Below are 25558 nucleotides of genomic sequence, written 5' to 3'. Positions count from 1 at the left end.
ATTCCTAAGTTGTGAACTGTGCCAGAACCCTTTTTTTAGTATATGGTTATTATGAAATTTAATTTGCAGCAAATGCCAACATTGTGGTTAACCTAGTAAAAACTCACCAATTTATTTTTCCAAACTGATTTAATTACAATCAGTGAATGTAAATGGCTTTTCATAGAATGAAATTGCTACTCCACGCAAAGTATAATAAACACTGAAAAAATAGATCAGAATTCGTCAGAATTCGCTATGTTCAACTCCAAGCGAATTCAAGCTCAATTGGAGTTGTGTCGCCCTCTAGTGGTGATTTTAAAATTCCCTCACCGGGCTTTGAATGCAAACCACCACTAGAGGGCGACATAAGAATGGAGCTTGAATCCGACTTCAGCTAGCTCGGATTCAAGCTCAGGCAAAGGTTACCTGCTGCCACTGCACGTCATCATGTAGTTAGGTGAGTGCTACAAGCAACGCTCAAATATTGTTGGGATGAACCCTGAATTTATCCTTGAAAAGTGTTTGAGATGCATCATTACTAAAAAGTGGCAACCCTGCACACAAGCACACATAATTATGAGGAAATATTTCAGATCATTTATAGATGGTGAGGAACTGAGTGGAATTATGTCCATCCAACTCCCTGTCAAACTGAGGGGGTTTAGCGAAATTAATGTTTTATCAAGCCAAATGATTTTCATCAGTAACATGGAAACAGAACACAGCATTGCATTCAATACAGCTGAAGGTTAAGGCTCTCATTTGAACCCGAATTTGGCAGATGATTAAAAGATAAATGTATAAACAACTCAAACAAAACCTCTTCTCAAGGGCTAATTATCTAATGTTAACCAACTCCATGTTATCCTTTTAATTGATGCTGTTCATGGTAACCTTTACTTTGTAGGTTCAGGGTTGAGTGACCTTTAGGTTCGGCGGAAAAAAAGTTTTTGATGCATCAGTCACGTAACATTACTGTTCAAACAGTGTGTATTTGTGGATGACCGTCCACATCTACTGGCTGTTAAATAATGGGGATCCAACATATCGCCTGGGGTTTAGAGGTTTGTGTGTGTGTGTGTGTGTGTGTGTGTGTGTGTGTGTGTGTGCGTGTGCGTGTGTGTGTGTGCACATGCATCAGAGCAGATTAGAGAAGTGGACACTCATCAGCCTCTCTCCATTAGTGTTAAAACACTCCCCTGCTCTGCTATTGCGTAACTCTCCGGGGTTGGTCGTAACAAGCCGTGTTCAAGCCAATGCCACTGCCCTTTATTATTGGGACACAAATTATATTTTAATTCAAAGACCAAAGGTGCTTCTCCTCCACATTTTGCCCTATTTAAACCACCTCTCCCATTTTAAACCCAATGTTCATCAGCTCGTTTGAATCTATTTTGTGCTTGCAAATCCAATGCTAATGGGATGTGATTTACCACATATCTGTATGTCAGAATCAGATATTCCTCTTCCCTGTTAATACCCTGTGATCACGCAGACGGCAACATGCTCAATCCAGTGTACCGTTTACCTCAGCCACCCCAAAGACATCAGTAACTGCATGTTTGAATGCATCCAGCCGGCACCCTCTATCTACAGATCCCCACTCGATCCTATCATTTCCAGGGTAGAGAAACCCTAAGATGCAGTCATTTCCCGTACCGATGTGTCATTATTACCAACATTGCTCTTTCATCATGTGTGACGATGATAACATCCTCTGTAACTCTTACACTGAAGATGAGCGACAAACTCAAGGGTGAAACTGTTAAAGTCAAACCCAGACAGCTGTCTGTGTGTGACATCCAACATTGCTTGAATCCATTACCCACAGGTAAAGGATTAAAGTAATGTTGGATGTCACACACAGACAGCTTTGTTCCACAGGTGTCACAGTATGGACATCCCCTCTCCATGAGATGAAAGGGATTATATTATCATGAATCGTCTGTAGCTGCTTTTGATTTTAGTTTTTTGCTTTGCTTACAGTTGATTTAACAGCTGATTGTTCCTATGCTGGCTGTTTTTCCCATGAAGAAATGTTTTAGGACATTTCAAAAACTTTATTTAACGTAATGAACGTAATTAAATCGTTTTGGTGATTGAGTGATATAATGTACCTCCAAGATATCATTTGGCTTTTTCTTTCAAGTATTATACTTATTTATTTACATTTCCAACCCATGTTTAGATTTTGAATCTTGTAATGTACACCAATGTAGATTTTGAATCTTGTAATGTACACTTGAAGTATTTGTGTACATGTTTTGGTCAACTTGTTATATTTTTTATGCTCTTTTCACATGAACAGTGAAGTATTGATGTTTGGCTGAACAAAGTACCGCTGATGCATGATCAATGTGTCTTCTTCAAACAATAAAAATGTGATCATATTCTGAAATGCATGAGCTTACTTTGTTTTGGTTTTACCACGGTTTCAATCATTAGAGTTGCAAGACTTACTGATAATATTGTTTTATAGATTCAAACCATTGTATTATATTGGACTAGGAAAATTAGGTCAGTATTAATCTGTGTAGGGATAGCATATATAGCATTGTCACATATTTGAGTTGCTGTATAGCCTACTATAAAGATTGTGCCATTTTCCACTGTGGATGTTGGGATTGTGGTAGAAAATAATGAAGGTTTAAAAAGGATATTTGCCAAATGTCAGAAATAATAGTGGAGAGGAATGTCCCAGCAGGGGGGAAGAGGGGCAGGCTCTAGACCCCGTTCTACTGCTATTCAACACCTCAGAGGGTCCGGAGCGGACCGGCAAACAGATAAGACTCAGATAAGACATCCCTCTGTAGTCAATGGCATCAGTCTATTGCTCAGTTCACTTAGATAATGAGTATAAGTAAGGTTGACTTAAAATATGAATTATACAAGAATATAAGGTAAATATATTTACAATGGAGCCAAATGTTAAACACTTTATATTACCTGGCTTTCCTTGGTCAACAAGTGCTTGCATTCTGAGGACATTTACATGTGTTCCTCATTTACGTGTAAGTGGCCCCTCAAAGATGGCTGGCTCCCGTCACGGTGAGAGGAAATGCCCTCCCAAGGTTCCTCATCTGTGGTTTCAGAATGTGTATTCTGTAGACTTAAATACTTAAAAGAATTAAGGAAACTAATTCATACCCCGGTTAAAATCAGACACTACCAGCTTTAGGATTATGACTGTATATGCCACAGACAACTAAAGTGGCATTAACTATTACAAATACATATTTTACTGTTTAAATGAATATTCCTTTCACAGGGCTCATCTCTTAAACCCATGTGGTAAGTCATGGTGATTTAAGAACAGGTTAATAAACAAGGCGATGAATGGATTTTAATCAAAGACCTCACTTCATATAACTGTAATGCATAATATGTAAACTTCATATAACTAATGTTTAATATATAATTCTTTGTATCTAATGCTTGAATGTATGAATGTATGTTTCCATGTGGGAAGTAAACTTAAATGGACCAATAGATTAGAAGCTCTGATTGGTCTAGAAAATCACAGCTTAAGTTACCTCTGAGATCCCAAGCCGAAGAGCTCAGTTCTTTTGCAAACCAACTCAGGTGATGTTGTTGCTCTCTGCGGTGACAATAAAGCCTTGATCATTCAAACCTAGTCCTTCTCGACCTCTTGTAATTTGTTAGAGTATTAGATCGTGGGTATTTTCCACGACAGTATCCCTCTAGTTAAAATCACCAGACTCATTACGATATACATCTTAAACCAAATCCGGCAAGCCATGTTATGATTATTAATCATGATAATCATCCAATGTATTGTAATGCCAAACAGTCTTGTTACGTTTACCATGTTAGGGTCAGCATGTACCAGTAAGCTGTAGTATTTGTATGTAAAGTGTTAAACAAACGATCCTGTAGATTACAATATTATCAGTATTTGACTTTGTAAAGTATGAGTATAAAAAACATTGAGTCGAGGCCAAGCTTCTGTTCAATATTGGTGGCAGAATCATCGTATGTGCGAGAGGTGTCCTTTTATAGCTGCGTAATGTAAATGGGGAGGATATCTCAGTTCCTCTTAAGGCGTATGTCTTAACCCTCATGTCTGCTTAACACCAGAGAGCTGAAACTGAAAGACTCAGACATTAGTCAGCTCTTCTCTTATCTACTCCTCCACATACGGAAATCAACATTGGTGAGTTGTTTTGTTTAAGAAGAATCTTTTAAAAGCCAAATTAAGTTCCTTCTTTACACTAAAATGACTAGACGGTGGCCCGTCCGCCTCCAGCATTAGGTAATTATTATTATCAGGGTGCGATTTGCCGGTGGGGATGGTGGGGATTATCCCCCCCTCTGGTTTACACGTCCTAACCTCTGCTGAATTATTTTTATCCTCGGTGGGGATAAAAATTATCCCCCCCACCCAAAGTATTTTCACCATTACATCGTAATAATTAACAACCAAAATACACAGGGTCCGTCTTCATTTTGAAACATTTTAAAATGTTTCTCAAAATTATCCCCCCCTCTGGTTTTTTCACAAATCCGCCCTGATTATTATCAATCAATTATTAGCATTTGTATTTATGTTAAAGAATGGAGAAGACAAATTCAAGCTGCAATTACAACCAGTAAAATAATGAGTAAGACACATGATTTGGGCATAGAAAAGATCCTACATGAATTTATACAGTGTATTATTATTATTATTATTATTATTATTATTATTATTATTATTATTATTATTGTTATTATCATTATTCTTCTTATAATATAGTATTACATATTGATTGTTTGTCAAGTGTTTTCATCCCTTTTGTTCTTTCAACTGTGAAATATTTGTTCCAGACCTTTTAAGTATAAAAGTGTTTCAATTGTGTTGTCATTTGAAGCTCTACTTCAGAGCAGCTTATGCATGATGGGCACAGCCTTCCGTATCAAATACATATCACCCATGTAAATTAGTACATCGAATTGCACAGCATTCAATCATATGAGACTTATCAATATGTTTTTCCATCTACCACAGGTTTAAGCAATTACCATGGGAGATGAACATCTTTATGATGAAGGGGCGTATCCAGATATATCGGATATGTTTAACAACAGCGAAAACACAAGCTATCCATCTTACGTGGATGACAAGCTCGTCAAACACTGCTCTCCATCAAACGTCAACCAATTTGGCTCGGCCATCATTCCTTATTTCTACTACATCAACTTCCTCCTGAGTTACTTAGGCAACTGGCTTGTTTTGTTCATAATCGTCAAGCTTGAGAAGGTCAACAGCGTCACTAACATCTTCCTCATCAATCTGGTCACCTCCAACATCCTGTTTGCATCCAGCTTCCCCTTCCTGGCCAAATACCATTCCTCCCAGTGGATCTTTGGCACGGTGCTTTGCAAGTTGGTCAGCAGTGCCCATCTGATTGGTTTCTACAGTTCCATCCTCTTCCTCACCCTGATGACCTTTGACTGCTACCTGGCCGTGGTGCACGCGGTGACCGCTGCCAAGAGCAGGAAGAGGGCGTATGCCATCGGGGCGTCCTTGATCGTTTGGTTCATCAGTGTGCTGGCCAGTCTCAATGAGCTGGTTCTCAAAGGCGTGTGGGAGGACAGCGAGAATGGCCTGATGTGTGATGAGAGTGGATACGATGCCGACGTCGTCAAACAGTGGATCCAGGTCAGCTACTACATGCAGTTCCTCCTCTTCTTCCTGCTGCCCCTCTTCATGGTGATGTACTGCTACACATGCATCACCGTGCGGATCATGTCCACTCGCATGAGGGAGAAATGGCGCTCGGTGAAGCTGATATTCATCATCATGTTCACCTTCTTCGTTTGCTGGACTCCCTATAACATCGTGATCCTGCTGAAGGGCATTCAGATCTCCACAGCTGACGATGCAAACCCGATGTGCAATCAGGTCGAGGCGTTGAACTATGCGTTGTACGCGACCAGAAACATAGCGTTCTTGTATTGTTGCATCAGCCCCATGTTCTACTCTTTTGTGGGTAAGCGGTTTCAGAGTCACTTCAGGAAGCTGTTGAAGAAGAACATGCCTTGTCTGGCACGTCACTTCAGACCCGCTAGTCTGAGCAGCAAGTCCACCTCACAAAGGACGTCCCACACAAACGACTTTTAACATTCGAAAACAATTGACTTGGTTTGAATTGGATAATTGGATGGGAAAATTGGAAATTTGATTTTTATTATTTTGTCAGTTTTACATTTAAATGTAGTCATTTAGCATATACCTTTTAAATTAATACCTAATAATTCATTGCAATTATGAAGCCCTCTCTTTTAAGACACTCAAAGCGCTTTAATCAGTTAGTTTGTTTATTAATAATAAATAATAATAATAATAATATATATTATTTGTAGAGCAAAGTGCTACAGCCAAAAAAAAGAAAAAAAAAAGGGTTGTTAAAACATATAATGCATATACAGTAAAAGAGAAATTAGCTAAAGGCTTTTTTAAAAAGATAAGTCTTAAGGTTTAGTTTAAAAACAGCTGTAGTCTGTGGGGGCTTCAGGTGGTCGGGGGGGCGTTCCGTAGTCTGGGGGCAGCGGCGGAGACAGCCCGATCGCCCACGGTGCGGAGCTTGGTCTTGGGTGGTCTGAGGGTGGGTGCTGATGCAGAGCGAAGGGTGTGTGAGGTGGTGTGGGGGTGAGGAGGGAGACCTTGAATTCAATTCTGAATGTCACAGGGAGCCAGTGAAGGGATTTGAGGATGGGGGTATTGTGTTCATATTTGCGCACCCTCATCAGGTTCCTGGCAGCGCTGTTTTGTATGTACTGGAGCTTCTGGATGCTCTTGCCAGAGATCCCGATGAGGAGTGCATTGCAGTAATCCAACCTGGAGGAGACTAAGGCGTGGACGAGCTTCTCTGCATCTGCCAGGGTGAGTGTAGGCTGGAGTTTGGCAATGTTTTTGAGTTGATAGAATGCGGTCTGGCAGACGTGATTGATGTGGGTGTCGTAGTTCAGTTGCTGGTCCATTTTAACACCCAGTTTGGTGACAGATGTGGAAGGGGGGATGTTTCGGCCAGAGAAAGTGATACTGGTGATGTGGGAGGAGCGGAGCTGATTACGTGTGCTAATGAGGATGGCTTGTGTCTTAGAGCTGTTTGATTGAAGAAAGTTGAGCTTCATCCACGCCTCTATCTCCTCCAGGCAGGTGGTCAGTGTGGATGTTGGCAGGGGGCAAGAAGAAGTGGGGGTGGTTCTGAGGTTCAGCTTTGTGTCATCAGCATAGCAATGGTAGGATAGCCCTGCTGGTGACGCTGACCAGGGGGAGCGTGTAGATGGAGAAAAGGGTGGGGCCCAACACCGAGCCCTGGGGGACACCGCAGGTGACACTGTGGGTGTGTGATTTTGCTTTGTCCGGGGCGACGTGCTCAGTTTAGCCGGAGAGGTAAGAGGTATTAGTTGTCCCCTTAAGGAAATTATTTTTCAGTTTCCCTCCATCATTTCTCAAATAGTGAGTTTGTGGTTGAGAATAACACCTCATATTAACGAGGCTGAGAACAATCTTAGTTTGTATTGAATTTAGAGTAGCTACATGTAGGTTCTCGAAGGATGAAAATCGCGAGAGGAAGTCTAAAATAACAGAGTTGTTCTGCCAAGGCTGTGAACTAGCTTTGACATGACAACATTGCCAATTTTAACCAGTTTTGCTTGAAATATAATTATAAAGAGAGAATATAATAGATATTGAATTTAGAATTTCTGCATTTTTACTGTTATGTTGTAAATCCATTTTGTGTAGCATAAGCGTTGTTGTATTTCTACTGTTATTTCATTTTAGCTGTAGAAAATGTGTAACAAATGAAGATAAAGCTGGCGTTTGGAGGGTTTATACTGCCTTGTCGATCCTCATCACAGTCTTCACACTTGGAGGCTCTTTCTAACAGCAGTGGTCGATCCCCGGCCAGTAGAGTCGATGCGCTAGTGAAGGCAGAGCTACCGTAACTCCACCGTCTACCGTCACTCTTCCAACACTTGGGTGTGGAAAATATATGTATATATATATATATATATGTGTTTAAAAAAAATCTCTCTTGCTCTTCTTGTTATATCGTAGCACTTAAAAGTGCTACGACGGTTGCTTTGCTTAGCTCCTTATTTTAATTTGTCTGATTGGGAAGCACTATTTGGGGTTTGTCTTCATTGTTGAAAGTATAAAGTTTCTGCAAATAAATGTAATTTATTGAATAAAAAATATTATATTCTTAATGTTAATTTTCTTTAAAAATATTATTTTACTAGTGTTTCTTTCTTAAATACCCTCGGACAAATGTGTTATTACAAATGATATTCCTAAGTTGTGAACTGTGCCAGAACCCTTTTTTTAGTATATGGTTATTATGAAATTTAATTTGCAGCAAATGCCAACATTGTGGTTAACCTAGTAAAAACTCACCAATTTATTTTTCCAAACTGATTTAATTACAATCAGTGAATGTAAATGGCTTTTCATAGAATGAAATTGCTACTCCACGCAAAGTATAATAAACACTGAAAAAATAGATCAGAATTCGTCAGAATTCGCTATGTTCAACTCCAAGCGAATTCAAGCTCAATTGGAGTTGTGTCGCCCTCTAGTGGTGATTTTAAAATTCCCTCACCGGGCTTTGAATGCAAACCACCACTAGAGGGCGACATAAGAATGGAGCTTGAATCCGACTTCAGCTAGCTCGGATTCAAGCTCAGGCAAAGGTTACCTGCTGCCACTGCACGTCATCATGTAGTTAGGTGAGTGCTACAAGCAACGCTCAAATATTGTTGGGATGAACCCTGAATTTATCCTTGAAAAGTGTTTGAGATGCATCATTACTAAAAAGTGGCAACCCTGCACACAAGCACACATAATTATGAGGAAATATTTCAGATCATTTATAGATGGTGAGGAACTGAGTGGAATTATGTCCATCCAACTCCCTGTCAAACTGAGGGGGTTTAGCGAAATTAATGTTTTATCAAGCCAAATGATTTTCATCAGTAACATGGAAACAGAACACAGCATTGCATTCAATACAGCTGAAGGTTAAGGCTCTCATTTGAACCCGAATTTGGCAGATGATTAAAAGATAAATGTATAAACAACTCAAACAAAACCTCTTCTCAAGGGCTAATTATCTAATGTTAACCAACTCCATGTTATCCTTTTAATTGATGCTGTTCATGGTAACCTTTACTTTGTAGGTTCAGGGTTGAGTGACCTTTAGGTTCGGCGGAAAAAAAGTTTTTGATGCATCAGTCACGTAACATTACTGTTCAAACAGTGTGTATTTGTGGATGACCGTCCACATCTACTGGCTGTTAAATAATGGGGATCCAACATATCGCCTGGGGTTTAGAGGTTTGTGTGTGTGTGTGTGTGTGTGTGTGTGTGTGTGTGTGTGTGTGTGTGTGTGTGCGTGTGCGTGTGTGTGTGTGTGTGCACATGCATCAGAGCAGATTAGAGAAGTGGACACTCATCAGCCTCTCTCCATTAGTGTTAAAACACTCCCCTGCTCTGCTATTGCGTAACTCTCCGGGGTTGGTCGTAACAAGCCGTGTTCAAGCCAATGCCACTGCCCTTTATTATTGGGACACAAATTATATTTTAATTCAAAGACCAAAGGTGCTTCTCCTCCACATTTTGCCCTATTTAAACCACCTCTCCCATTTTAAACCCAATGTTCATCAGCTCGTTTGAATCTATTTTGTGCTTGCAAATCCAATGCTAATGGGATGTGATTTACCACATATCTGTATGTCAGAATCAGATATTCCTCTTCCCTGTTAATACCCTGTGATCACGCAGACGGCAACATGCTCAATCCAGTGTACCGTTTACCTCAGCCACCCCAAAGACATCAGTAACTGCATGTTTGAATGCATCCAGCCGGCACCCTCTATCTACAGATCCCCACTCGATCCTATCATTTCCAGGGTAGAGAAACCCTAAGATGCAGTCATTTCCCGTACCGATGTGTCATTATTACCAACATTGCTCTTTCATCATGTGTGACGATGATAACATCCTCTGTAACTCTTACACTGAAGATGAGCGACAAACTCAAGGGTGAAACTGTTAAAGTCAAACCCAGACAGCTGTCTGTGTGTGACATCCAACATTGCTTGAATCCATTACCCACAGGTAAAGGATTAAAGTAATGTTGGATGTCACACACAGACAGCTTTGTTCCACAGGTGTCACAGTATGGACATCCCCTCTCCATGAGATGAAAGGGATTATATTATCATGAATCGTCTGTAGCTGCTTTTGATTTTAGTTTTTTGCTTTGCTTACAGTTGATTTAACAGCTGATTGTTCCTATGCTGGCTGTTTTTCCCATGAAGAAATGTTTTAGGACATTTCAAAAACTTTATTTAACGTAATGAACGTAATTAAATCGTTTTGGTGATTGAGTGATATAATGTACCTCCAAGATATCATTTGGCTTTTTCTTTCAAGTATTATACTTATTTATTTACATTTCCAACCCATGTTTAGATTTTGAATCTTGTAATGTACACTAATGTAGATTTTGAATCTTGTAATGTACACTTGAAGTATTTGTGTACATGTTTTGGTCAACTTGTTATATTTTTTATGCTCTTTTCACATGAACAGTGAAGTATTGATGTTTGGCTGAACAAAGTACCGCTGATGCATGATCAATGTGTCTTCTTCAAACAATAAAAATGTGATCATATTCTGAAATGCATGAGCTTACTTTGTTTTGGTTTTACCACGGTTTCAATCATTAGAGTTGCAAGACTTACTGATAATATTGTTTTATAGATTCAAACCATTGTATTATATTGGACTAGGAAAATTAGGTCAGTATTAATCTGTGTAGGGATAGCATATATAGCATTGTCACATATTTGAGTTGCTGTATAGCCTACTATAAAGATTGTGCCATTTTCCACTGTGGATGTTGGGATTGTGGTAGAAAATAATGAAGGTTTAAAAAGGATATTTGCCAAATGTCAGAAATAATAGTGGAGAGGAATGTCCCAGCAGGGGGGAAGAGGGGCAGGCTCTAGACCCCGTTCTACTGCTATTCAACACCTCAGAGGGTCCGGAGCGGACCGGCAAACAGATAAGACTCAGATAAGACATCCCTCTGTAGTCAATGGCATCAGTCTATTGCTCAGTTCACTTAGATAATGAGTATAAGTAAGGTTGACTTAAAATATGAATTATACAAGAATATAAGGTAAATATATTTACAATGGAGCCAAATGTTAAACACTTTATATTACCTGGCTTTCCTTGGTCAACAAGTGCTTGCATTCTGAGGACATTTACATGTGTTCCTCATTTACGTGTAAGTGGCCCCTCAAAGATGGCTGGCTCCCGTCACGGTGAGAGGAAATGCCCTCCCAAGGTTCCTCATCTGTGGTTTCAGAATGTGTATTCTGTAGACTTAAATACTTAAAAGAATTAAGGAAACTAATTCATACCCCGGTTAAAATCAGACACTACCAGCTTTAGGATTATGACTGTATATGCCACAGACAACTAAAGTGGCATTAACTATTACAAATACATATTTTACTGTTTAAATGAATATTCCTTTCACAGGGCTCATCTCTTAAACCCATGTGGTAAGTCATGGTGATTTAAGAACAGGTTAATAAACAAGGCGATGAATGGATTTTAATCAAAGACCTCACTTCATATAACTGTAATGCATAATATGTAAACTTCATATAACTAATGTTTAATATATAATTCTTTGTATCTAATGCTTGAATGTATGAATGTATGTTTCCATGTGGGAAGTAAACTTAAATGGACCAATAGATTAGAAGCTCTGATTGGTCTAGAAAATCACAGCTTAAGTTACCTCTGAGATCCCAAGCCGAAGAGCTCAGTTCTTTTGCAAACCAACTCAGGTGATGTTGTTGCTCTCTGCGGTGACAATAAAGCCTTGATCATTCAAACCTAGTCCTTCTCGACCTCTTGTAATTTGTTAGAGTATTAGATCGTGGGTATTTTCCACGACAGTATCCCTCTAGTTAAAATCACCAGACTCATTACGATATACATCTTAAACCAAATCCGGCAAGCCATGTTATGATTATTAATCATGATAATCATCCAATGTATTGTAATGCCAAACAGTCTTGTTACGTTTACCATGTTAGGGTCAGCATGTACCAGTAAGCTGTAGTATTTGTATGTAAAGTGTTAAACAAACGATCCTGTAGATTACAATATTATCAGTATTTGACTTTGTAAAGTATGAGTATAAAAAACATTGAGTCGAGGCCAAGCTTCTGTTCAATATTGGTGGCAGAATCATCGTATGTGCGAGAGGTGTCCTTTTATATCTGCGTAATGTAAATGGGGAGGATATCTCAGTTCCTCTTAAGGCGTATGTCTTAACCCTCATGTCTGCTTAACACCAGAGAGCTGAAACTGAAAGACTCAGACATTAGTCAGCTCTTCTCTTATCTACTCCTCCACATACGGAAATCAACATTGGTGAGTTGTTTTGTTTAAGAAGAATCTTTTAAAAGCCAAATTAAGTTCCTTCTTTACACTAAAATGACTAGACGGTGGCCCGTCCGCCTCCAGCATTAGGTAATTATTATTATCAGGGTGCGATTTGCCGGTGGGGATGGTGGGGATTATCCCCCCCTCTGGTTTACACGTCCTAACCTCTGCTGAATTATTTTTATCCTCGGTGGGGATAAAAATTATCCCCCCCACCCAAAGTATTTTCACCATTACATCGTAATAATTAACAACCAAAATACACAGGGTCCGTCTTCATTTTGAAACATTTTAAAATGTTTCTCAAAATTATCCCCCCCTCTGGTTTTTTCACAAATCCGCCCTGATTATTATCAATCAATTATTAGCATTTGTATTTATGTTAAAGAATGGAGAAGACAAATTCAAGCTGCAATTACAACCAGTAAAATAATGAGTAAGACACATGATTTGGGCATAGAAAAGATCCTACATGAATTTATACAGTGTATTATTATTATTATTATTATTATTATTATTATTATTATTATTATTATTATTGTTATTATCATTATTCTTCTTATAATATAGTATTACATATTGATTGTTTGTCAAGTGTTTTCATCCCTTTTGTTCTTTCAACTGTGAAATATTTGTTCCAGACCTTTTAAGTATAAAATTGTTTCAATTGTGTTGTCATTTGAAGCTCTACTTCAGAGCAGCTTATGCATGATGGGCACAGCCTTCCGTATCAAATACATATCACCCATGTAAATTAGTACATCGAATTGCACAGCATTCAATCATATGAGACTTATCAATATGTTTTTCCATCTACCACAGGTTTAAGCAATTACCATGGGAGATGAACATCTTTATGATGAAGGGGCGTATCCAGATATATCGGATATGTTTAACAACAGCGAAAACACAAGCTATCCATCTTACGTGGATGACAAGCTCGTCAAACACTGCTCTCCATCAAACGTCAACCAATTTGGCTCGGCCATCATTCCTTATTTCTACTACATCAACTTCCTCCTGAGTTACTTAGGCAACTGGCTTGTTTTGTTCATAATCGTCAAGCTTGAGAAGGTCAACAGCGTCACTAACATCTTCCTCATCAATCTGGTCACCTCCAACATCCTGTTTGCATCCAGCTTCCCCTTCCTGGCCAAATACCATTCCTCCCAGTGGATCTTTGGCACGGTGCTTTGCAAGTTGGTCAGCAGTGCCCATCTGATTGGTTTCTACAGTTCCATCCTCTTCCTCACCCTGATGACCTTTGACCGCTACCTGGCCGTGGTGCACGCGGTGACCGCTGCCAAGAGCAGGAAGAGGGCGTATGCCATCGGGGCGTCCTTGATCGTTTGGTTCATCAGTGTGCTGGCCAGTCTCAATGAGCTGGTTCTCAAAGGCGTGTGGGAGGACAGCGAGAATGGCCTGATGTGTGATGAGAGTGGATACGATGCCGACGTCGTCAAACAGTGGATCCAGGTCAGCTACTACATGCAGTTCCTCCTCTTCTTCCTGCTGCCCCTCTTCATGGTGATGTACTGCTACACATGCATCACCGTGCGGATCATGTCCACTCGCATGAGGGAGAAATGGCGCTCGGTGAAGCTGATATTCATCATCATGTTCACCTTCTTCGTTTGCTGGACTCCCTATAACATCGTGATCCTGCTGAAGGGCATTCAGATGTCCACAGCCGACGATGCAAACCGGATGTGCAATCAGGTCGAGGCGTTGAACTACGCGTTGTACGCGACCAGAAACATAGCGTTCTTGTATTGTTGCATCAGCCCCATGTTCTACTCCTTTGTGGGTAAGCGGTTTCAGAGTCACTTCAGGAAGCTGTTGAAGAAGAACATGCCTTGTCTGGCACGTCACTTCAGACCCGCTAGTCTGAGCAGCAAGTCCACCTCACAAAGGACGTCCCACACAAACAACTTTTAACATTTGGGAGACAATTTACTTTGTTTTAATTGGATAATTGGTTGGGAAAACGGGAAATTAAATTTGATGATTTTTATTGTTTTGTCAGTTTTACATTTAAATGTAGTCATTTAGCATATACCTTGTAAATGAATACATAATAATTAATTGCAATAATGTAGCCCTCTATTTTAAGGCACTCAAAGCGCTTTAATCAGTTAGTTAGTTTATTAGTCGACCCCTTCCTCATTTCTCAAATAGTGAGTTTGTGGTTGAGAATAACACCTCATATAGATGAGGCTGAGAACAATCTAAGTTTGGATTGATTTTAGAGAAACTACATTTAGGTTCTCGAAGGATGAAAAATCGCAAGAGGAAGTGTAAAATAACAGAGTTGTTCTACCAAGGCCATGAACTAGCTTTGTCATGACAACATTGTCCATTTTAACCAGTTTTACTTGAAATATAATTCTAAAGAGAGAACATAATAGAATTTGAATTTAGAATTTCAGCATTTTAACTGTTATGTTGTAAAATTACAATTAGGGCATTTAGCAGATGCTTTCATCCAAAGCGACTTACATCGGTTAATACACACATTTACGGCAGAGTCAACAATGCAAGGCGACAGCCAGCTGGTCAGGAGCAGTTAGGGTTTAGTGTCTTGCTCAGGGACACACCAACACTCAGCTAGGAGGAGCTGGGGATCGAACTAGCAACCTTTCGGTTACAAGACAACTGCTCTACCTCCTGAGCTAAGCCGACCCATGTGTTGCATTAGCGTTGTTGTATTTCTACTGTTATTTCATTTAAGCTGTAGAAAATGTGTAACAAATGAAGATAAAGCTGGCGTTTGGAGGGTTTGTACTGCCTTGTCGATCCTCATCACAGTCTTCACACTTGGAGGCTCTTTCTAACAGCAGTGGTCGATCCCCGGCCAGTAGAGTCGATGCGCTAGTGAAGGCAGAGCTACCGTAACTCCACCGTCTACCGTCACTCTTCCAACACTTGGGTGTGGAAAATATATGTACATATATTTATGTTTAAAAAAAATCTCTAGCTCTTTTTTTATATTGTAACACTTAAAACAAAAATGTTGCTTTGCTTTGTTACTTATTTTAAGTTGTGTGATTGGGAAGCACTATTTGGGGTTCATCTTCATTGTTGAAAGTATAAAGTATAAAGTTTCTGCAAATAAATGTAATGTGTGAAGCGGCCTATTGCTTTTTCAGTCACATGATTAAACAACCATTTCCTAACCAAAATATTATTTTCTTAATGTTTGTTTCTTAAATGCTCTTGGACAAATGTGTTACTCTTGGACAACTGTGCCAGAACCATTTTCTTTTTGATATATGGTTATTTTAAAATATAATTTGCAGCAAAGGCCAACATTGTGGTTAACGTAGTAAAAACTCACCCATTTATTTTTCCAAACTGATTGAATTACAATCAATGAATGGAGATGGCTTTTTATAGAATGAAATTGCTACTCCACGCAAAGTATAATGAACACTGAAAAAATAGATCATAATTCGTCAGAGTTTGCTATGTTCAACTCCAAGCGAATTCAAGCTCAATTCTAAAGGAGTTGTGTCGCCCTCTAGTGGTGATTTGAGAATTCTCTCAACGGGCTTTGAATGCAAACCACCACTAGAGGGCGACATAAGAAATGAGCTTGAATCCAACTTCAGCTAGCTCGGATTCAAGCTCAGGCAAAGGTTACCTGCTGCCACTGCACGTCATCATGTAGTTAGGTGAGTGCAACGCTCAACTATTGTTGGGATGTACCCTGAATTTGTCCTTGAAAAGTGTTTGAGATGTATCATTACTAAAAAAGTGGCAACCCTGCACACAAGCACACATAATTATGAGGAAATATTTCAGATAATTTAAAGATGGTAAGGAACTGAGTGGAATTATGTCTATCCAACTCCCTTTCAAACTGAGGGGGTTTAGCGAAATTAAGGTTTTATCAAGCCAAATGATTCTCATCAGTAACATGGAAACACAACACAGCATTGCATTCAATACAGCTGCAGGTTAAGGCTCTCATTTGAACCCGAATTTGGCAGATGATTAAAAGATAAATGTATAAACAACTCAAACAAAACCTCTTCTCCAGGGCCAATTATCTAATGTTAACCAACTCCATTATCAGATCCTTCGGCAATTGTTCATGTTTTGATTGATGCTGTTCATGGTAACCTTTACTTTGTAGGTTCAGGGTTGAGTGACCTTTAGGTTCAGAGGAAAAAAAGTTTTTGATGCATCGGTCACGTAACATTACTGTTCAAACAGTGTGTGTTTGTGGATGACCGCCTGGGGTTTAGAGGTTTTTGCTGCTCATAATTGCCTTGAGTGTACCAAAATTATTTGCTTCAGTTTAAAAGAAAGGACATTTGATGAAATAGAAAGCTAATTTAAGCCTTTCATTAATGTTTAGTACAAACTGTTCCTTCTATTTGTTTGTTATATTTAAATCATCTATTCAACGAATACCAAACTGCGTGTTTGAGCTCCACTGGTAAACAACATCAAAGCCTATAACATTTTGTCATTGTTAATTTAGCTATCAGGATATATCCGTACTAATTCCGATACCTTAGTCACTTTTATTTAAAATAAATTCTACCAATATTGTTTTCAATTTAAATAAGACCACCAACCGCCACTAGGGGGCAATACGCCCGTGTCATATAATACATAACAGCCAAGGATAATACATCACACCACAACAAGACCAACTTTGAGTGACCACAATGGCTCTTTGAGAGACTTCATTACTGACATTGCTTTTCTAATAATGTCAGTGTTATAACAACAAACAATGAATGAATTCCGCCATATTTAACCCCATTCTGCCACAGATTATCTCCATGAGCTTCATCGGCCTCGAGTTCTTTTCGCCACACAGGGGCCAAGGCTTCTGCTACGCATCGCCAAATGTGGTCGACCCGTCAGCAATCTTTAGATCCAGTACTACAAAGTTCTTATTTTTCCCCCCGGTTAGCTGCTCGAATTTAAACCACAGACTCTCTCGGAGTCGGCCGTCTGCATGTGTCATGGAAACTGAATATTTCTCTCCAATTCCTTTTCCAGCCTTCGTATGAACATGGGGGGAACAGGGGCTCATCGCGGTGCAAGCTGAGAGCAGTGGGGGCTGACTAGTAGCGGAAATCAATAGTGATTGTATTAAGCATGGAGAATCCCATTCTCCCTGCGTAGCTCCAGGTTTACATGTCGTGTTGGCCTGTTGGAGATAATGGGAGGCCTTTTTCAGTTGCTGCTGGATGCTGTGTTTGTGTTGGCCTGAGCTGACCATCGTTCAGCAATGCGTTCAGCCTGCCAACACACACGCACACGCACACACACACGCACACGCACACACACACACACACGGAATGGTAGGAATGTGTGTTTGTGTGTGAGAGCGAGAGAGATACTGTGTGTGTGTGTGTGTGTGTGTGTGTGTGTGTGTGTGTGTGTGTGTGTTTCCGAGCATGTTGTGGGTGTCACATACGAGCGAGGTGCAGCGCTATAATATACAGATGTTATACAGATAGCTGGAGGTGAATATCAGCTCTAAAACCCTCCTTTAATGTCCAGTCCTCCGCAGCCTACAGCTGGTCAAGGCTTCCGCTTTTATTTAGAAAACTGTCTCACCAGCTCTCAGCTTTCAAAAATGAGCTCCCTTCTGTCCGTTTCATGCTGGTTGGCTGGCTTCGCCCACCACCTCCACTCCCATTGGCCTGGAGTGTGGATGGGCGGAGCTTAGCTGGGGGATGTCATGTGGAGGCGGACTCCCATCTGCCAACCTCATCAGGAGGGGAGGCGGGGCTCCGCTGCTCCACCCCTCCACACACACACACACACACATACACACACACACACACACACACGTCATGGCAGGGCTTCACGTTGGCATCGGTCTCAGCCTTTTCCCTGCTCACCCTCCTAGCCCCTCCCTCCTGTGAGAGACTCACAGACCAACAGGGCTAGTGTCTGGTGCTGGGTCCTGGGGCACACACAACAACACACACCAGACACACACACACTCAAAACACACACACACATTTCAAAACACACGGGGAGCACCCCAGCAAAGGTGTGAAGAGGAGACAGAATCAACAGCTCCTGAACGGGATTATAAAGGGTGGAAAGGTAGGAGCATGATTTTAGTTATTGATCACATTTTCTGAGCGAATTGATGCATTAAACAAGATGTTTAAACGTTGAACTGGGAGGTTGCTTGGACACATGCAATACGTCTTTCAACATTCATTGTTGTTGGAAAACCCGGTTGACTCTGCAGCGAATAAGAGCCGTTCTGTGGTCTGTGTCAACTTTAAGCATTGAATGTTAAATTGAAGAATCACCACTTTGAATAAAAGGTCAAACAGTGTTTCAGGGTTTACATTTGTAAACCACGGTAAAAATAGAATACTAGACATATTCACATGCATGTGTGAGGTTAGTGTAGCCAGTAGCCACAATACACCGCACAAGTAAATATACAAACACAAACACACTTTCTAATGCCAGGGGAGCCAAAATGTTTCTATTTCAACAGTGGCTTGTTAAAATACCGTACCAGCTCCCTCAGCAGCTGTTCGCTGTGAGCCTTTCACTCCATATACACAGTACTAACAACACGTTACTAACAAATAAATGTGTGACAAACATCATACCATACCTGCTCCAAACACACTGCTAACATGCTACCAACAGGCTACAAACACTTCATACACGCTTCCAATGTGTTATAAACACGCTGCTAACATGCTACAAACACACTACTCACATGCTACCAAAGACATACAAAAGACACATCAGGTTTATACCACTGCCAGCGCCCTTGAGCAGTGGCAGTGGCCCTAGACCTGGAGTTGGTCCCTGGGAGCTGCCCTAGGACTGACCGGCCCCTGACCGGGGATGAGCTGAATGCAGGGATCAAGCCTCGCTGTGTGATGACCAATACAGCAGAATGAAGATACGGTACCAACACGCTAGGCTGCCGGGGCAGAGCAACAACAGCCACCGCTGGTGTTGGACCACCACCAGTACAAGACTGGTGGCACTCCCTGGAGAAAGAGAGGGGGGACAGAGAGGGAGGAGAGAGAGAGAGAGAGGGGGGGGGGGGGAGAGAGAGAGGGGGGGGGGGAGAGAGAGAGAAGACAGACAGACAGACAGACAGACAGACAGACAGACTGACAGACTGACAGGCAGAGATTGAGAGAGAAATCCAAGAAGGCTGAAGGGATTTCTCGGACATTTTCAAGAACAGCAAGGGGGAGAAAGATATATATTTTTTTGACAGTCTGCAGGAGGAGAGAAGAAAGGAGCTGGCTTGGGGGGCAGAAAGGGGGTGGGGGGGTTGAATCAGACTGTCGGCTATGCTTCCTAAATCAACGGTGAACAGAAGACATGGTTTCAGAGTTATGTGCACACACATTAAAAAAAACCTGTCCAGCCAATCCTGGGCGAGGAGAGGAAGGAATAACTTTTCAGGGGAATAAAAGTGAAGAATTTCCACAGATCTGTGGGCTTACTAAAAAGACCACAGACCCGTTAACCCTCCGAAGGGTGTGTGTGGCACCCAGCAGAGCTCTGGAGATCAGCATTGGCCTTATGGTTGAAGTGAAAGTTAACGACGCTACCCTGCCGCACCCCAGTGATTAACGCTAACTTTGTTAGCTTAATCGGCACTAGACCAACTGTGCCCACAGTGGGGGCAGCATGAGGCTAAGGTATCCTAGCAGCTAAGCTATCTGAAGCCTCTTAATGGGATTAGGCTCAGACTCAAAGACAACTGCCAGTTGTCGTCGTTGGCTTGCGGGTTTGACCCCAAGGCTAGCTGCGTATCCCTCGTTGTAACGTTATCATTTGAGTGAAACATAAAAGTTGTTTGAGGATTAAGAATGAGGGAGGCCAGGTCATATGTCTGCAGAGGACCCGAGCAAAGAAAACATCAGTAGAGGATCAGGAATTGATCGGTGATGAACGCAAACAGAACCCCTTTAAATTAAAAGTTGACCATTAAATAATGTTGATTTCATGAAATCACGGTGGCAGGGGTAGGGTGGAGGTCAAAGTGGTCGACTCCAATGACGAAATGTTCTGGGTTCGATTCCCTAGAGCTCTGGGGAATAACATGCAGGCTTAACCTAGCTGCTCCTTGATGACTGACCACATTAACTAAACTGAGGCACAACGTTGCTCATCTGTCCGTCACACATCAAGGGGGACACGCCTACTTGTGACAAATTTTCGAAACGGCTTGTAACGGCTAATCATGCTCACACCTGGTGGTATAATATGTCCCCTTTAAGATAAAGATATGTCTGCCAAGTGACTGAATGCTATGAGGAGTTATCGTGTGGGCTACGGCGAACCTGGAGTAGGGGAGGCTCGGTTCTGAGACCTCCAGGACCGCCGTGGGGGCACGCCATGCCTGCAGACATGCGGGGGGCAGCGTCCGTGAGAGACGGCGGGGATGGGGAGAGTCCGGTTTGACGTATGGATTTCAGAGTCTCAGGTCAGCGTTCTCCAGTCGGGGGTCACAGTGAGAGGAGGAGGAACAGGAAGTGACGGGGTCCAGTTTTAGACCATAGCTATTCACACGTCGTAGCCCAGTTTGTAAACCTTGTTCTGGTATGTGGGCGACACTGAAGGCCCTGGATCGACGCACGGCATGGGCGTTAAGAGACCCCGGCGGTACCCTCGGGTCACCTCGTTCACCTCCAACCCCCCGGAGAACTGCTGACAAATGTTTTGGAGAGCGACGTAGAAATCTTAAAAAAAAGAAAACGTTCATGAGATATAATAAAAAACTCGCAAAAAGAATACGACCATCAGGGCAGTACCGACGGGTCACCTCATTCACTAATTAATTCACAAATAGTGTCGACAAATGTGTGGGAGAAGGATTTAGAACTCATATCGCATGTCATGTAGGTGGGTTGCATCTGATCTTTTTTCTTCCATCAAATAACTTAAGTCACCTTATGTACGACTCTTACTTAACTGATGCTAAAAATAACGTGTCACATTTTAACCAGGTGGATTTTGTTTTTCTTTCGGCTGTTTTTTGGAAATTCTGTATCTGATCGCGAGGTTGTTGGTGATCCAGGGAGAGGAGGAGGAGGAGGAGGAGGAAGAGGAGGAGGAGGAAGAGGAAGAGGAGCACTGAGGAGGTGCTTGCAGCAGGAGGAAGAAGGAGAGAACCAGTGAGTGTAATCGGGTGAAAGGCTTTGGCCAGATGAAATGGCGACATCGATGCGGATGGAACAAACCATTTTTATTGCAGTGTTTTTATGTGTGTGTGTGTGTGTGTGTGTGTGTGTGTGTGTGTGTGTGTGTGTGTGTGTGCTTGTGTATGTGTGGTACAGGTTGGGGCAGTTTTTCGGAGTAAAGTCAATACTTTCCCGTTTTTGGGGTTTCCTGTGAGGCAAGCCTGAATTGCCTAAACAGGCACCAATTAAAACGGGCCAAGAAAATGTGGAGAAAGTACGGCAAGGATTGTTGGGAGTTAGGGCTGTGCTGTTTCCTCTGTGGTCACATGGTCTATATTTATAAGACCATTCATTCATCTGCGATTGAATGATTCAGACTGTTCTCCTTCTCTCAATGTGTTTGTTTAAGGACCGACAATGTAGACACAAATGGTTTTGAAAGTCGAGCTTGTTTTAAAATAGTGATAAGTATAACCGATACTATGACATATCCAATAGAATGCTCCTTAACAGTCCATAACATCATTTATAATAAAAATGTCATATTTCAGACTGTGAATGCCACGTTTCTAAATGTTGAACGCGCCACTCTCGTCAGGCCTCCATTTTGAAACCCAAGACATGGAATCCACTCTGCCACATGAGAGAAACCTACAGTCAACGTATGTCAGTAGAACATTGTGGTCATTCCAGGGAGGTTAACACACGCTCAGCCTCATGGAAAAAACCCACAGAGACTCACAGAAGCTCTGAGACTGATAGAGACGTTCGCAACACCAGCTGCTCTCTTCTGCTGATTGACATTTTGTTCGTAATGCCAGTACAGTATAACCCCCTAGAGACGTACAGCATAAGCACACAGCCACCCTCTCTTTCTCTCACACACATGACACATGCTCAGTTTTTGCGTAGTGTAGGATGCTGGGTATATATACGGTGCCATGGATTTCAACATTCACTTCACAATTCACAATTTAGTTTGAAGGATTCTCAATAATCTCACTTCTTGCTATAAAAATAATATCGCCCTGTTAGCACGGCCTTGCTGTCTCTGCATGGAGAAGCTTCTGGGCTCATTCCTGGTTTGCCTCTCCTAGCAGGCGGCCTACGTAATGTAATATAGAACCAGCTAACGCAAAAATCAAATCCTGTTATCCTCCTAATCATTCGTCAGATTGCTTTGCATGCGAAAGGACAAGGGGGAAAAAGATGGAAAGAAATGAAGAAAGAAAAAAATAAAGAAGGCAAAAGGGAAAGAAAGAAGGGACTGGAAACAGTTGAACATTGCAGACTCAGTGTTTATTTGTGGTCCTACTGTTCCGGCATGGGCTCCAGAGCAGCACAGCAGGGGGTGGACCATATTAGCTCAATGCTAACAGCGCGTCCGGAGACCTGCTGTGTGCCGACCGGCTGAACCGACCGGCTGAACTGACTCTGCACACGTGTGTTTGTGGTGTGACCTCTCAGCCCCCTTCGATCCCGTCCAACGGAGAAGGGAGAAAGTGTGTGAGAGACAGAGAGGAGTTTCAGATGATGATTTGATATTGTTTTGGTTAGTATTCAGAAGGTATTCTCTGTGTTCCTCGTCTTCCCTGAGGGTATGACCCAGTAAAAAGGGATTGAAATAACTTTGAACTGTAATTGGTTCCTGTGCGTGGCTCTAAGCTTCTTTCTCTAATTCTACTGTCTCATAGATTTACATTAAAATGTGGGCTGTGACATCAAACCTAGCAAATGGTTATTATTAAAGATATGGGCTGGTTAGAAATATGTCAAAAACGAAATGTAAAACTCAACAAACATTAGTTACAATAATAATATAATTATTGTAACTTTTGATGTTTATATAATTCAAAATAATTATAATAGCGCTACAAATGTCCCCTCTTAATATAAACCTGTATATTTTGCCCATCCCAGCAAGCATATTATTTACATCAACCACTACCGCTACGTACACCAGACTCTTTACATTATTGTACACATACACGTTGACTCCTCAGGCCTCAAGTGGTGCCCCCCGGTGAGGTCCTGAACTGGAACCTCATTCCAGGCAGGGCGGTTTGGGGGTGTCTGCATGTTTATGACATAGCTGACATTGTTGAAGGGCTGCGGCTAGGAGCCTGCGGTCCCCCAAAGGGGACAGACAGGGGGCCACAGAGACCCGTGGTCAGACGAGAGACACCCAGAGAGAAAGAGACTCACCCGTATACAGGGAGGGGGAGAGAGAGAGAGTGAGAGAGAGAGAGAGAGAGAGAGAGAGAGAGAGAGACTCACCCGGATACAGGGATACAGGGAGAGAGAGAGAGAGAGAGAGAGAGAGAGAGAGAGAGACAGAGACAGAGAGAGAGACAGAGAGAGAGACAGAGAGAGAGAGACAGAGACAGTAGCTGGTGTTAAGGTAGAGCAGCAGGTGGTCAGGGAGGTATAGAGAGAGAGGTGGAGAGAGAGACAGAGGAAGAGACATCCGTATGGTGGGTGAGGATGACATCGCTTTCGCCTCTTGACGATTACACATTGATAGTGTGTCTGTATTAGGAATTTGTAAAAAAATAAATAAAGCAGGATTTAGAGGACAAAAGGGTTGCGTGAAATGTGTGGAATAGCCTCTGGCAGGCGGAGAGGGAGAGGGAAATTGAGTGGGAGAGTGTGAAAGAGTTACACAGAGAGACACACAGAGGGGTGAAATAATGAGGAGAATACAGAGAAAGATGGAGAGGGCAGGACAGAGAGGGAGAGAAGATAGAGAGAGAGGGGGGGAGAGAGAGAGAGAGAGAGAGAGAGAGCGAGAGAGAGAGAGCGAGGGAGAGAGATGGAGAGCGCAGGACAGAGAGGGAGAGAGTAGGAAGAGGGACAGAAGAGAGAGCCGTGAGCCAGTACAATAGTCCGCTGTATTTTCGTCAGTAGGAGTGAATTTTGTTCCACTTGCCGCAGTGTTACTGTCTACAGGCTGGCTATTTCCACCGTTCTGGATGGCAGGGCTATAATTATGATAACTTTAGGTCGGCTACTATGTGTTACACAACGCTCTGGTTTACACAACACTAACAGGTACACAGCGCTCTGGTGTACACAACGCTCTGGTTTACACAACACTAATAGGTACACAGCGCTCTGGTGTACACAACACCATGTGTTGCACAACACTCTGGTGTACACAACACTATGTGGTGCACAACACTCTGGTGTACACAACACTATCGGGTACACAACGCTATGGTGTACACAACACTATCGGGTACACAACGCTATGGTGTACACAACACTATGTGTTACACAACACTCTGGCGTACACAACACTATTGCCTCTTTTCCATCGACAGTACCAGCTCAACTCGCCAAGACTTGGTTTGGTTCCAGGCACGTCATGTTTCCATCTAGAATAAAGTACCTCTTCAACGTGGGCGGGTCGTCATAACACACATGCCAACAAAACTGCAGTGACTTACTTATCCACGCGACACATAAACAGCCAGGGCTACAAGCAGGAGCGTCTCCACCTCTGTCACGGCCCACGGCGTGTTCTTGCGCGCTGATCCTGCCATGTTCAATAATCAATCAATATTGTTGACTGAACGCTGATGCTAGTATTTAAAGGTGCCGGACGTCGGGTATCAGGCTGGGACGTCGCGCTCGTCCAGTGGCGTCACTCTCTGGCCAATCAGTGGCCAGCAGCCTGTTTACGTCACACAAAAGTAATAGATCAGCTCTCTCGGAAACCCAACAGAGGTGAGACGTAAAAGGTACCAGGTACCAGGTACCAGATTTTGGTGATCGAAACTCAAGAAAAGGCGTGCTAAGTGGAAGCGAGTTGGGCTGGCACTGTAGGTGGAAAAGGGGAAAATGAGGTGCACAACACTCTGCTGTACACATCACTATGGGGTACACAACACTATCGGGTACACAACACTCTGGTGTACACATCACTATGGGGTACACA

At 42.0% G+C, this 25558-nt stretch overlaps 2 protein-coding genes across 2 annotated transcripts; both read left to right on the top strand.

Annotated features, from left to right (window-relative positions):
• The first annotated feature begins 4114 nt into the window (after positions 1-4114).
• Positions 4115-6249, top strand: LOC307085426 (C-C chemokine receptor type 3-like). Its single transcript, XM_079750216.1, has 2 exons — positions 4115-4156; positions 4991-6249. The coding sequence occupies exon 2, from the start codon at positions 5006-5008 to the stop codon at positions 6104-6106; it is 1101 nt and encodes a 366-aa protein (XP_079606342.1). The 5' UTR covers positions 4115-4156; positions 4991-5005; the 3' UTR covers positions 6107-6249.
• Positions 6250-12412: 6163 nt separating this feature from the next.
• On the top strand, positions 12413-15648 carry LOC307086260 (C-C chemokine receptor type 3-like). Its single transcript, XM_079751408.1, has 2 exons — positions 12413-12454; positions 13289-15648. The coding sequence occupies exon 2, from the start codon at positions 13304-13306 to the stop codon at positions 14402-14404; it is 1101 nt and encodes a 366-aa protein (XP_079607534.1). The 5' UTR covers positions 12413-12454; positions 13289-13303; the 3' UTR covers positions 14405-15648.
• The last annotated feature ends 9910 nt before the right edge of the window (positions 15649-25558 follow it).

This window comes from Pollachius pollachius, assembly GCF_949987615.1.
Source record: "Pollachius pollachius genome assembly, chromosome: 14".
Classification (NCBI taxonomy): Eukaryota; Metazoa; Chordata; class Actinopteri; order Gadiformes; family Gadidae; genus Pollachius; species Pollachius pollachius.
The sequence above is the reverse complement of the archived record's forward strand: the minus strand, read 5'-3'. Positions and strand labels throughout refer to the sequence as shown.